Genomic DNA, 14,610 nt, shown 5'->3' on the forward strand with positions numbered 1-14,610 from the left:
TCTCTGGCCCCCTAGACTGTACTCCGTCTGCGGTCTTCTTTGCCCTTCCCCTTCATGACTGCACTTGGTGAGGTTGAACTCCAGGAGTCAGATGCTGGACCAGGCCTCCAGCCTGTCCAGATCCCTTTGTAGTTCTGCCTGGTCCTTGTCCGATTGGATTCTTCTCATCATCTGCAAACAGAAACTCTTCGGAGTGTTATGTCGTGTGTGTGTGTGTGTGTGTGTGTGTGTGTGTGGAAAAAGACACTTATGTACAGTTCGACAAGCCTTGTTAGCAGGCAGTATACAGAGGCAAAATAAAAAGAGGTAAACCATCTTGCAGAAAGTCGTGATGAAGTGTGTTGTGTGGGTGGTGGCTGGGTCAGCACACACTGCCGTCAGTCACTTGAGATGAATGGTGATGCTCTCGCAACTTTCCTCCTCAACACTTCCCATCTATCCGGATAATTAAGGGAATAATTTCTTTTCCATTCACCACCAGATCACTGAAATATCTTACATAAAAAATAATCTTTCATGAATAATTGTTCCAGCAAAGGGTGAAATGTGGCATAAAATGTTCGCCGTTAGTAAATAGAATACAAAGAACGCCTTCACCATGCTGGGAAAAATTATTTCAGAATTTAAAAAAAAAAATCTTTTTTTTTTTCCTGAAGACTGGATCAACGAGGAAGTATGACGACGTTCCTCCCTCCCTCAAAAGATATAATACTTGCTATATTCCTGCTAGTATACCAGAGAGGTATATAACATGGGTGTCACCAGAGAGACAGTTCAATACCGCAAGGATATACTCAGGTTAATATAATGTAATTTAAATAGTGCCTACCAGGTACACTGTTGAGTGTATCAGACGATCAAAGATCACCAACACTGACTCGTATCTATTATTAATGCTATAAAATACCGACAAATTGTTGAATAAGATACATGTGCTACACTTGGGTATCTATACTGCTGAGACTTCAGCTGCTACCAAGGCTGATATGACCGACTGGTCACGTCAGAACTGCTTCAACTGTTTCCAGTTTTATATTCGCTTGTATTCGACTGAAAAAGCCTGTTGTGCAAGCGAAACGTTTCGGCAGTAAAAATACGAAAATATTGCACGTGTTGTAGTCTTCAGCCTGAGTGATCAAAGATCGTGCAGCGATTAAAGGACTGAGGACTGAGCCTTCCCTCCATGCCCTGAATGATACACATGGGTTTGGCGCTTCATCAAACACTGTATTATAAGAGACACTTCTCGGCATGCACAAGATATTTACTTTGGTAAAGTCATACCTCTTTCTGGGCAACTGATAAAATTAAATTAAATCAAATGTATTCAAAGCCTCATAGTTATCGTACCAACTGAGCCATCACTGGAGTGAGATTGTTATTATTATTATAATCAAGAGGGAAGTGCAAAACCCGTAGGATTATACAGCGCCTGTGGAGGAATGTGGAAGGCATTCAGGTTTAATTCAGGGAACTGGAGCACAGATCCAATTCCCCAGATCAAGAGCCCCCTCACCAGCATCAAGGAACCTTCCTTGAGGGGCACTGGAGTGAGAGGGAAAGTCTTGAATTCATGCAAACTGATGGCCAAAAATAATAATTCAGTACTCTTGAGATAGGGGTGAGAGGGTCCTGAGGCCGTTCCTCTCAGTTTGAGGATCTCGGTTTGTCTGGCACACTACGTTGTAACCAGACAGAGAAAAAAGTGGGTTTCGTAACAGTCGCTGAAGGAGTCGTAAGGTAGGAGACAGTCCTGCGTGTGTGTTCTTGTGAGATGTGATGAGTTCCACTATGCTATGGGAATCTAAAAGGAAGGCTCACATCTGAAGGGTCCGCGTTAGCTCCCGGCATGCTTCCTTACTCCTGTCGCCTCTGTCCACCTAGCAGTTAGTAGGTACCCGGGTGTTAGCCAACACTTGTTCCTTACTTTCTTTTCGTCTTCCTTCAAGGTTTTCGTTCACAGTTCAAGAACACCTGATCTGATCGTTTTAAATTTTCAGTGCCGGTGTACCGTGACTAAGCAAAGATTCATGCAACTTTTGGCATTTGCAGGCGCCCTCTGGTAAATTTTATACTGACTTCACGATTTGGGTTTCCGTGTGACAGCCTGAGAAAGCCTCTTCTGATCGGCTTCACACTTTCAACATTGGTGTATTCTGCTTAAAAGAAGGCTGGGGTTGATACTGTATTTTTCATACAATAACTTTGAGTATATCTCTTCTAAATTATTTTTTTTTATTTAGACTGCGTAGGTGAAAATTTGACAGCTTAGATTTGTTTGATTCTGTGTGATAACTAGATAATTCGTGTTCGGGATGGCTTCAAACTTTTAGTGCCGGTGTGTTTTTGCTCACAGGAAGCTTGGTACTGATTTTTGGTTATTTAAATAATGATTTAAATAATTTTCCAATTTGTTTAAACAAATTTTTTTCTGTGCAGTAAGTGGAGAATGTTTTTTTCTCATTGGCTTCACATCTTCAACGCTGCTATTTAACTGTTAGAAACTTATGTTGCACTCTGTACTGTTCTTTTTGTGTGCACTGAGATAGAGGAGGCTGGTTATATGGTACCTTTCTCCGATCAGGCAGCCACCGGAACACATCTAGTTATTATTATTATTATTATTATTATTATTATTATTATTATTATTATTATTATTATTAGAGTTATCCTTAAGAGTCATAGTGTTCCTTGCATGCCATAATTACCATCATATATAAGTTAAACAGAATAATTATCCACTTATTTTATTTTGGTATTGTCCTTTACTGCAGGATGAAGTGGCTGGATCTGGTTGTCTGTCTCGCCCTCGTCTCTGTAGCACAAGGTAAGTCATCTCTGTACTACTACATGACCAGATTACCTCACGCATCTCTCTTCCGCGCTATTACCATTAATTTATTGTCATTCACGGGGGTAACTTTAACCCACAGGGAGATAATCTGGTTTGATCCATGAATTAATTAATTAAACATTTTATGCAGCCTGGTCACAGACCGGGCCGCGGGGGCGTTGACCCCCGGAACTCTCTCCAGGTAAACTCCAGGTAAACAAGTTCTTTACTTTTTATTTTATCATTGGAGGTCGCGATGATGAGGACGCAAGGTTGATTGTTGCAGCATATTCCACCAAGACAGCCATCATCCTCACCACAACCACCACTACAACACCCTTCACCTGCGCCTTTAAGACCAATGGTGCTGTGTGCCAGCGACGCCGCTACCGCCGCTACACAAAACTCGACGACAGTGTTCTCAGTGATGACACGTGAGTGACGTGCTTCTTTCTTAGTTTATTCGTCAGGAAAAAAATAGTTTAGCGCGTGTTTGACAATTGGTGCCGACAAGTGTGATAAAGGCACACTTTACTGAACAAATATCGGTTCTGTCGTTTCGGACATAGTCCTATAAACCCCAACATTATGGTCATTATGGCTAAGAACATCAAATGTGTGACTGTGGCACTGGAATTAAAACGTAATTATTTGTCAGTCTATTCTCTATTGTAACGTAATCTGAGTGTGTCTCCCTTCAAAGTTCGAGACTCAAAGTTCCTATTACCTTTATTATTACTGCAATTACTGGCCTCATGTTATAACCAGTTAAATTGTTATACGCATCTAACACGCCTAGCCTAACATATATAACATATTGAGAAATCTGCGTATAATCGTATGTGAGAAATCGACTTAATGTATACTTAAAATTATGACATCAATAGAAAACCTCTTTTAAGAGTATTATTCCGTATCTTATCGAAATCACCATACCCTATACAACCATTATTATTATTATATTCGTGGGGAAACACTATACTTGTAGGAGTTATACGGCGCATGAAATTCCAAAATTAATTTTAGATAAAAAACTAGAGACTGTCCATTTCTTCCCAGGCGGCCTGAGGTGTCTGGTTCACTGGGTGAGGAAACAGTGAAGAACGAGCGTCAACCCAGGATCGCCCTCACCATCTGGACCACCGTCTCCTCCACTTACACCGTCACCTCCACCTCCACCAACAGGTCCACCACCTTCTCCCTCTCCTTCTTCTGCACCGTCAGTGGCGCTGTACTTCCACCAGGCTGTGGCTAAACATGGAAGCAGAGAAAACAAGAACAGATTATCCCGGCAGTGACCTGCATGAACCTCACAAAGCTTGGACAGCAAAATGACTGAAAAGTAGGATAATATATTAGACAACGTTTGGCTGAAAGGAGATTTTGTTGTTAGAAAGACTTAAAAAACGGTCACTTGAACTAAATGTTGTCTAATAAAATTCTACTCGAAATATTTATGTAATTCTTTGCGAACTTCTTCTTCTTCTTCAGGAAACGTACATTTATCTACGAACTTCTGTTTGAAATTATTGCGTTATACATAATATATAAAAAAACATTGTAAAAAATTCAAATAACGTATGAGACTTAAAACTTACCTACCTACCTAGCCTGACAAGCAGTTTTTGTTTGTCGTGTTTGTTGCATGCTGTTTATGTTAAGGGGTCAGCTATGTAAATACTCGAAAATAAATTTAAAATGTTTTATGATTCTTATTACCTCAAGTACAAAAAATAATGCGAGACGAACCTTATCTTGTTTACATTGTGAGACTGTGTTGTATGGTGACACTAGCTGGACATTTTGTGAAGAAAAACAGCCAAGCCACGTTAAGGGAAGAATCAGCTGCAGTAGTAGTAGTAGCAGTATTAATGGTAATAGCAGTAGTATTAGCAGTATTAATAGTAATAGCGGTAGTAGCATCAACAGTAGTAAAAGCAGCAGCAGAATTAGTAGAAACAGTAACAATAGTTAAGTGGTGTTGAAGGTACTTTTTTTTTGCATAAATCAATCTTACTGCCTAAGAGCTGCTATCCTACCTCACCTCATGTCGAAGCCCAGTCCTACTTAAGGTATACAATCACTCCCTCCTCAGGATGCGACCCACAATGGTCTGCTATCTACTTATTGCTAGGTGAACAGGAACAGTAGGTATAGGGTAACATGCCCAACGTTCCCATCCATGCCGGGGAACGAACCACGGACATTCAGTATGTGAGCTAAGTGCCAGCCGAGCCACGAGCCCTGACAGAAGATTATTATTATTATAATCAAGGGGGAAGCGCTAAACCCGTAGGATTATACAGTGCCTGTGGGGGGATGTGGAAGGTATTCAGGTTTAATTCAGGGAAGTGGAGTATAGGTCCAATTCCCTAGATCAAGAGCCCCTCACCAGCATCAAGGAACTCTTCTTCCTGACAGAAGAGCTTCTCTTAAGGAGTGACTGTGGTGACCAGGAAACAGCAGATGCTGCATGAGGAAAGTAACTAAATGTGTGCATTAAGGGGCCAGGAGCAGTTCAGTTCGTGTGTGTGTGTATATATATATAAGGTGGTGGAAGGTGTCGTGCGGGTACACTGTAGTGACGTGGTGATCTCAGGTGTGCACTCGGCTAATGGTGTTTAGAGTTGAACTTGTGGGCATCGACTCAGCCTTCAACTGACATTCGTATTTAATTCGTAACGTGAACCCATATATGGGGTTTCCATTATCCTTTCGTTACTCATTGTGTGAATAATAATAATAATAATAATAATAATAATAATAATAATAATAATAATAATAATAATAATATCAGATTAGGGGTAGAGAGTATGGAGGAGGTGAATGTGTTCAGATATTTGGGAGTGGACATGTCAGCATATGGGTCTATGAAGGATGAGGTGAATCATAGAACTGACGAAGGGTAAAAAGTGAGTGGTGCACTGAGGAGTCTGTGGAGACAAAGAACTTTATCCATGAAAGCAAAGAGGAGAATGTATGAGAATATAGTTATACCAACGCTCTTGTATGGGTGTGAGGCATGGGTTGTGAATGTTACAACAAGGAGAAGGCTGCAGGCAGTGGAGATGTCATGTCTGAGGGCAATGTGTGGTGTGAATATAATGTAGAGAATCCGTAGTTTGGAGATTAGAAGGAAGTATGGGATTACCAAAACTATTATCCAGAGGGTTGAGGAGGGGTTACTGAGATGGTGTGGACATGTAGAAAAGATGGAACAAAACAGAATGACTTCGAGAGTATATAAATATGTATTGGAGGGAAGGCGGGGTAGGGGTCGGCCTAGGAAAGGTTGGAGGGAGGGGGTAAAGGAGGTTTTGTGTGCGAGGGGCGTGGACTTCCAGCAAGCATGCGTGAGTGTGTTAGACAGGAGCGAATGGAGACAAATAGTTTTTAGGACTTGACGTGCTGTTGGAGTGTGAGCAAGGTAATATTTATGAAGGGATTCAGGGAAATCGGCAGGCCGGACTTTAGTCCTGGAGATGGGAAGTACAGCGACGGCACTCTGAAGGAGGGGTGTTAATGTTCCAGTTTTATAACTGTAGTGTAGGCATGCCTCTGGCAAGACAGTGATGGAGTGAATGATGAAAGTTTTTCTTTTTCGGGCCACCCTGCCTTGGTGGGAAACGGCCGATGTGTTAATACAAAAAAAAATAAAAAATAATAATAATATAAGATCTTTATTTCTATAGGTACGTGTACAAGGTATACAGTCCTATCTGACATCAGTAACATACTACTATCTAGAAAGCCGCTTGTTATGCAGAGCATTTCGGGCACATTAGGTCAATTTTGTCCCAGGATGCGACCCACACCAGTCAACTAACTAGCCCGGTACCCATTTTATTGATGGGTGAACATGGACTACCGGTGTAAGGAAACGCCCAATTTTTCAACCCTTGCCGGGAATCGAACCCAGACATCAGCATGCGAAGCGAGAGCTTTTACCACCAGGCCACGAGCCTGGTGGTAGCAGACGCAATCCTTGCATATGCTGCTGATGTTATCCAGTTCATACAACTTCATGAGATAGTTTTAGTGAAATGTCTAATAGTACAAGGATTGTCTCTTTGTCTCCTTGAGTTGCTTCTGTTCGTACCTTGATTCAGATCTCCCTACACCGGCTTCCATATTCGCTAGTTTGTCTTGCTACCTACCACTGAACTTGACCTGTCGAACCATTCTTGCAATTTGTCCAAGACATGCACTTTTTCGTAGTCTTCCTGTAGGGGTGTCCTCTTCACAAGTTTAGCACCGTCTATAGAATTCGACATGAAGGAATTAATCTGCCTTTGAATGTCATTTACATATATTAAGGAGAAACTGAACTCAAAGACAAATCCTGGTGGAATATATTATTATTATTCTCCGCTCGTATGTTCACCAACAGTAGATATGTACCATGATGCTAGCCGACTGTTGTGGGTGGCATCTTGGGGAGGTTACCTGGAGGTTACCTGGAGGTTATTCCGGGGATCAACGCCCCCGCGGCCCGGTCCATGACCAGGCCTCCCGATGGATCAGGGCCTGATCAACTAGGCTGTTACTGCTGGCCGCACGCAGTCCGACGTACGAGCCACAGCCCGGCTGATCCGGCACTGACTTTAGGTATCTGTCCAGCTCTCTCTTGAAGGCAGCCAGGGGTTTATTGGCAATTCCCCTAATGCTTGATGGGAGGCTGTTGAACAGTTTTGGGCCCCGGACACTTATGGTGTTTTCTCTTAGTGTACCAATGGCGCCCCTACTTTTTATTGGCGGCATTTTGCATCGCCTGCCCAGTCTTTTACTTTCGTAGGGAGTGATTTCTGTGTGCAGATTTGGGACCATTCCTTCCAAGATTTTCCAAGTGTAGATTATGATATATCTCTCATTCCTGCATTCCAACGAGTACAAGTCAAGTGCTTCCAAGCGTTCCCAGTAGTTAAGGTGCTTGACAGAACTTATACGTGCAGTAAAGGATCTCTGTACTCTCTCTAGATCTGCGATTTCACCTGCTTTGTATGGAGATGTTAATGTACAGCAGTATTCCAGCCTAGAGAGAACAAGTGATTTGAAAAGGATCATCATGGGCTTGGCATCTCTCGTTTTGAAAGTTCTCATTATCCATCCTATCATTTTCTTTGCACGTGCGATCGTGGCACTGTTGTGATCCTTGAAAGTGAGATCCTCAGACATTACTACTCCCAGGTCCCTTACATTATTTTTCCGCTCTATTGTATGGCCGGAGTCAGTAGTATACTCTGTTCTAGTTATTATCTCCTCCAGTTTTCCATAACGGAGTAGTTGGAATTTGTCCTCATTGAACATCATATTGTTTACCGTTGCCCACTGGAAAACTTTGTTTATATCTTCTTGGAGGTTAACCGCGTCCTCAGCAGATGACAGCCTCATGCAGATCCTAGTATCATCCGCAAAGGATGATACGGTGCTGTGGTGTATATCTCTGTTTATGTCTGATATGAGGATAAGGAATAAGATGGGGGCGAGTACTGTGCCTTGTGGAACAGAGCTCTTCACTATGGCAGCCTCCGATTTAACTCTGTTGACCACTACTCTTTGTGTTCGATTTGTTAGGAAGTTGAAGATCCATCTCCCCACTTTCCCAGTTATTCCTTTAGCACGTATTTTATGGGCTATTACGCCATGATCGCATTTGTCAAATGCTTTTGCAAAGTCTGTGTATATTACATCTGCATTCTGATTTTCTTCCAGTGCATCCAAGGCCATGTCATAGTGATCCAGTAGTTGTGAGAGGCAGGAGCGACCTGCCCTGAACCCATGTTGCCCTGGATTGTGCAGATTTTGGGAATCCAGGTGATTTGCAATCCTGCTTCTTAGCACTCTTTCAAAGATTTTTATGATGTGGGATGTCAGAGCTATTGGTCTATAGTTCTTAGCTAATGCTTTGCTGCCACCTTTATGGAGTGGGGCTATATCCGTTGTTTTAAGTGACTGTGGAATTTCACCCATGTCCAAGCTCCTCCTCCATAGTGTACTTAGGGCACGCGAGAGGGGTTTCTTGCAGTTCTTAATGAAAACAGAGTTCCACGAGTCTGGGCCCGGGGCTGAGTGCATAGGCATGTTGTCAATGGCTTTTTCGAAATCTATCGGAGTTAGGGTAATGTCGGAAATCTGGCATACATTTATGGAGTTTTGAGGCTCATTCATGAAGAAATCATTTGGGTCGTCGATCCTCAGACCGATTAGTGGTTCACTAAACACAGAGTCGTACTGGAATTTCAATATTTCACTCATTTCCTTGTTGTCGTCTGTGTAAGTCCCATCCTGTCTGAGTAAGGGCCCGATACTAGATGTGGTATTTGCCTTGTTTTTGGCATATGAAAAGAAATATTTTGAATTTCTTTCAATTTCACTAATAGCTTTAAGCTCCTCCTGCCTCTCCTGGTTCCTGTAAGAGTCATTTAGCTTAAGTTCGATAGTTTCCACTTCCCTGGTCAGCGCCCTGGTCAGGGTGGTTGTATAACTAAGAAAGGGTTGGGCTTTGAAATGAGCTGAAATAGAATTACAGTTGTTTGCCTGTAAATTCAATGGTTGAAAAATAATAAAACGTATATTTTTCTAATAAGTAAAATGTTCGACCACTCAAAGTTTTCAACCGACTTAAAATTACGGGAAACTGAAGTAATGCAAAATATAATAAAAATAAAAAACTCGAATGGCACAGAGACTAATAGAAAGATAGAGGCTACTACTACTACTACTACTACTACTGCTACTACTACTACTACTACTTCTACTACTACTACTACTACTACTACTACTACTACTACTACTACTACTGCTACTACTACTACTTCTACTACTTCTACTACTACTACTACTACTACTACTGCTACTACTACTACTACTACTACTACTGCTACTGCTACTACTACTACTACTACTACTACTACTTCTACTACTACTACTACTACTACTTCTACTACAACTACTACTACTGCTACTACTACTACTACTACTACTACTACTACTAATAATAATAATAATAATAATAATAATAAATGTTTATTTCAATTAATTCTACCACAAAGACACAACAAATCGAAGACCTAATATCCATAGTTTTTTCCGGTATGACTGAATATAACGTTAAACTGAAGATACACTGGACAAGATACTTTTTTCCCCTCCGGCAGAAAACAGTGCCCTGATGGTCTTACTGAGACGAGGAGCATCTCTGTTACTCCCTGCTAGAGGTGTGGTGATGTTTAAGCTGTAGCGTTGTCCTTATGACTGAGACGCGGTTCTTGCTATCGGCAAATATTCCTAAAACAGGGATTTTGATCAAGCTCGCACCATATATACAGTGAAAGACATACACATCTCAGTGTATCTACAATGAGAGACGTGCAACTTTTGGTGTATTTAAGCTGTGGTTAAGTACGGAGGACTGGGCAGATCGGGCAGCACACCCTCGTGTAATCGTCGCAGTTGGTCAGAATGCCAGGGCAAGATGCCCACTGAATGGAACGAAGACATATATTCACCTCATGCTTGTATTATGACAACGTTGACAACTCTGTCTAGTTTCATCAAGTGCAGAGCTCTCTGTAAAACTTTATCAAGTCACAATGAACACTTAATAGACCAGAGAATGCCCTGGACCGCTTAAAGTATGCCATCTGGCTGATGTAATTCCTCCTGCAGTAATGATCATGATAAAGCTCTACACTTGCAATACTACTATATAAAACTTTGCACTTAGAAAAAGCTCTACATAGAGCTTATAACTTAATATAGTTATACACTGAGCGAAAACGCTGTTAAAATAAAAGCTAACTTTGCATATACATCTATGTCCTCGATTCTATCCTAGTAGATCAGGATACTTGTTTTTGTATTGAATAGCTCATCATCAAGGCCGAGTTATACTAAGTTACGCTTGTCAGGAAATAGGACAACTGTTTCCTGACGTGGGTCTTAATCATATGACGACCCGCAGCTGGAGCTATTGGTTATCTGACCAAGGCTTTCTGCTGGCTTACTTATCCACCCCTTTAAAAATTATTAGATGGGTTCACCAGAACAAGTTTATTGCTTTACAGCGAACTGAGAACACTGAAATCGCGAGCCCTGGAAGCTGTAGATTATTCTTCTTCTTCTTGGGAATCAAACAGATTAGAAAATCATGCATTTCAATGAGTTTAAGTAAGCCACACAAGGGCTTAGAATTTTCTTTTCATTGCAATAGTTACGTTGCACAGGAAACTTTTTATTAAATCTGGATTCATTAGTAGAATTCAGAGTAATACAAAAACAGTGGAACGCTTACCCTTCTCACTGACATGCTGAATGTTCCCAAGAAGAATGGAACGTACTTTATTAATTACTAAGGGGACAAATATATGTTAAAAATTAGCGACTTATGACTACACGTGAAGACAGAAGTTAGGCTATTCAATCTTAGTACTGAAGTCCTGTAAAGTGTGGATAGCTCAGAGGTCCAGCGAGCTCTCTTGTAGTTATTGTTATTTATCTTTTTCTTACAGGATGAAATTGCTGGTGCTGGTGTTGTGCTGTGGGCTTTTGACCACGGTCCAGGGTGAGTACACGAATCTCATGATGGGTACACGAGTCTCTGGGTTTCAGGTTGAGTACACGACTCTCTGGGTCTCAGGGTGAGTACACGACTCTCTGGGTCTCAGGGTGAGTACACGACTCTCTGGGTCTCAGGGTGAGTACACAACGATCTGGGTCTCAGAGTGAGTACACGAGTCTTTGGGTCTCAGTGTGAGTACATGAGTCTCAGGATGAGTACATGGGTCTCTGGGTGTTGATGGGTTGCTCAACAATTTCTGCTACCTCCCTTCTACAGTAACTCAATTCGTTCTGCTACTTTCCTACTCCAGGAGTTCAACACATTCAACTTGTCTGTCTTCCTGGTAGCCGTGAATGAGGATGACGCTCGTCTCATCGCCAAGAGGACGACGAAGACATGGTACCAGTTAACCACCACCACCACTGTGGTGCCCCTCACTTGCGCCCTCTTCACCAGCACCAACCCCTGCCGCAGAAGGCGGCTCCGAAGGTTCAACGCCGTAAAACCCTTGGGAAAGTCTTTGGATGGGTGAGTGACTCAAAGCTCTGGTGATTCTCCATCAGAACACATCTCTCTGCTGATCACAATTAACCTCAAATTGTACCTGAAAATTAGACAATCTTTCGTTGTCACGGACTATTATCAAGTCTTGAATAAGGAAGAAAAAGTCGCAATCAGAGTTTAGCGGTTGTGAATTTTTGCATTCACTACAATGTTGCTTTTATTATATCCTTCTGATGAATTCTTTGTCTCTTCCTTCTTAGCCACTCTTCCCTGTATCTGGGCTTTAATTTTTCCTATATCTCGTTCAGAATAAGGAAGCCTCACTAAACCGAAAAGTATCATGGCCACCACCACTAGGTACCACCTCCCTGGGAGGTACTATCGTTTTGAGTGAAAACTGAAAGCCTATTGAAGATTTTGTACTCTGGCATGACTAGTAGTCTTCCCTTTCCATCCCATGAACACTTAAGATGGCAAGCAAATCTTGCAAATATTTATTTACGTCAAAGATTCACTAACTTTTCTTCTTATGTTTGTAGTATTTGTTTTCCGGTAAAGAAGCCCTGGGCTGTAACTGGGCTGCTGGTAGGCTGTACGATGCTCCATAGAATAACTAAATGATAAATGACTTCAGCAGGTTTTTATCTGTGTTATTACAGTTCGGCTGAGTTGACTGGCACTCTGAGTGAAGGAAAGAGTATTGGAGAGCTGGAAGAGGGAGGAGACAGTTCAGGTCGAGGGTTGGCCATCACTTTCGTCACCACCACCACCAGCACCTACACCGTCACCTCCCAATCCATCAACTCCTCCACTACCTTCTCCCTCTCTTTCTACTGCTCGGCAGCGAACGCAGTCATACCTCCCGCATGCGGTTAAATTGGCCGGCCATATGCTGCTAGGCTGGCCAACATGCGGCTAGGTCGGCCAGCATGCGGCTAGGTTGGCCAACATGCGGCTAGGCTGGCCAACATGCGGCTAGGCTGGCCAACATGCGGCTAGGCTGGCCAACATGCGGCTAGGCTGGCCAACATGCGGCTAGGCTGGCCAACATGCGGCTAGGTTAGCCTGTATACAGACTGTCGTCTCCTTCAATTCAGAAATTACTCTCAATCTCCCTGTAACCAGGATCTCTGCTGTATGGTAGTCACTTCTGACTGACTCGCCATATATTAAACGTTTCACTTATAAAACTAATATTTATACTTCAATCACTCCCTCGTGATTAATCAGAAAATAATATTCCTTGAATTGTATATGTAGTAATGCTTTGTATAACATGTATGAGGGGTCATTATGTAGTGCAAAATACACACTATAAATACATTATTTTGTTTATTAAAGTAGCAATTACATCAATGTGTACTCTATGCTGCTTATCTTTTTTGTATATTACTGTCTTATCATTTTTTTTCCCAAATCAATAAAATATCCACTAATAAACTGTGTGTTTGTTGTTCCTAATGTACCAGTGTAAATAATAAACTAATATTGAGTTTAGGAGCTCCATCGAGCTAACCCTTTAATTTAATATTTACATTACAAAATTGGTTATTTCTTGTACATTTTTTTGTGAGATATTAGCTAAAAAACTATTTTTATTGAAGGTTTACTGTATTTGTTGAAATATACGGTTGAAGGGGAGCTCAGCCAATCAGCGGCTAGTATTTAGCGAAGTAAACAGTTCCAATAATTCCAACACCTGTGTGATGTCTCCTGAGTGTAATGTATTGACTACCGCGCCAGCCTTCCTACTGTGTGCGATGTTTCGCTCTTCTCTGGACATCAGTGACAAGTTTCCCTCGTTCTCTCTGAGACTTTGATCCTCGTGTTATTCTGCCAGCTGGGCACCTTGCAGGAGGGACACCATTCATCAGCTCCATTTTTCCGTTCTGCGGATATTTCTTCAATGGTTTTGGTGGGAAGGCTGTTAAGGGACTCAGGTGAGGGTGTAGGTCTCCCACTATTGGGACTCAGGTGAGGATGTAGGTCTCCCACTATTGGGACTCAGGTGAGGATGTAGGTCTCCCACTATTGGGACTCAGGTGAGGATGTAGGTCTCCCACTATTGGGACTCAGGTGAGGATGTAGGTCTCCCTCTACTGGGACTCAGGTGAGGGTGTAGGTCTCCCACTCTACTGGGACTCAGGTGAGGGTGTAGGTCTCCCACTCTACTGGGACTCCGGTGAGGATGTAGGTCTCCCACTCTACTGGGACTCGGGTGAAGATGTAGGTCTCCCACTCTACTGGGACTCTGGTGAAGATGTAGGTCTCCCACTCTACTGGGACTCTGGTGAGGATGTAGGTCTCCCACTCTACTGGGACTCAGGTGAGGGTGTAGGTCTCCCACTCTACTGGGACTCAGGTGAGGGTGTAGGTCTCCCACTCTACTGGGACTCAGGTGAGGGTGTAGGTCTCCCACTCTACTGGGACTCAGGTGAGGGTGTAGGTCTCCCACTCTACTGGGACTCAGGTGAGGGTGTAGGTCTCCCACTCTACTGGGACTCAGGTGAGGATGTAGGTCTCCCACTCTACTGGGACTCTGGTGAAGATGTAGGTCTCCCACTCTACTGGGACTCGGGTGAGGGTGTAGGTCTCCCACTCTACTGGGACTCAGGTGAGGGCGTAGGTCTCCCACTCTACTGGGACTCAGGTGAGTGTGTAGGTCTCCCACTCTACTGGGACTCAGGTGAGGGTGTAGGTCTCCCACTCTACT

At 42.7% G+C, this 14,610-nt stretch overlaps 2 protein-coding genes across 3 annotated transcripts in view; both read left to right on the forward strand.

Annotated features, from left to right (window-relative positions):
- Positions 1-4,807, forward strand: part of LOC128694997 (uncharacterized) — a 31,659-nt gene extending 26,852 nt beyond the window's left edge. Inside the window, exons 2-4 of one of the 2 annotated variants that reach the window (XM_053785383.2) lie at positions 2,775-2,827; positions 3,084-3,267; positions 3,893-4,807. In XM_053785383.2, the coding sequence (XP_053641358.2) occupies positions 2,776-2,827; positions 3,084-3,267; positions 3,893-4,088 (432 nt within the window). In that variant the 5' untranslated portion in view covers position 2,775 and the 3' untranslated portion in view covers positions 4,089-4,807. The remainder of the gene's footprint in view (positions 1-2,774; positions 2,828-3,083; positions 3,268-3,892) is intronic. The other variant, XM_053785381.2, reaches the window with a different exon arrangement.
- Positions 4,808-5,407: 600 nt separating this feature from the next.
- Positions 5,408-12,916, forward strand: LOC128694996 (uncharacterized). Its single transcript, XM_070091525.1, has 4 exons — positions 5,408-5,432; positions 11,344-11,396; positions 11,741-11,921; positions 12,557-12,916. Exons 2-4 carry the CDS (start codon positions 11,345-11,347, stop codon positions 12,771-12,773), a joined length of 450 nt encoding a protein of 149 aa, XP_069947626.1. The 5' UTR covers positions 5,408-5,432; position 11,344; the 3' UTR covers positions 12,774-12,916.
- Positions 12,917-14,610: the final 1,694 nt, after the last annotated feature.

The sequence above is a fragment of the Cherax quadricarinatus genome, chromosome 35 (assembly GCF_038502225.1).
Source record: "Cherax quadricarinatus isolate ZL_2023a chromosome 35, ASM3850222v1, whole genome shotgun sequence".
NCBI lineage: Eukaryota > Metazoa > Arthropoda > Malacostraca > Decapoda > Parastacidae > Cherax > Cherax quadricarinatus.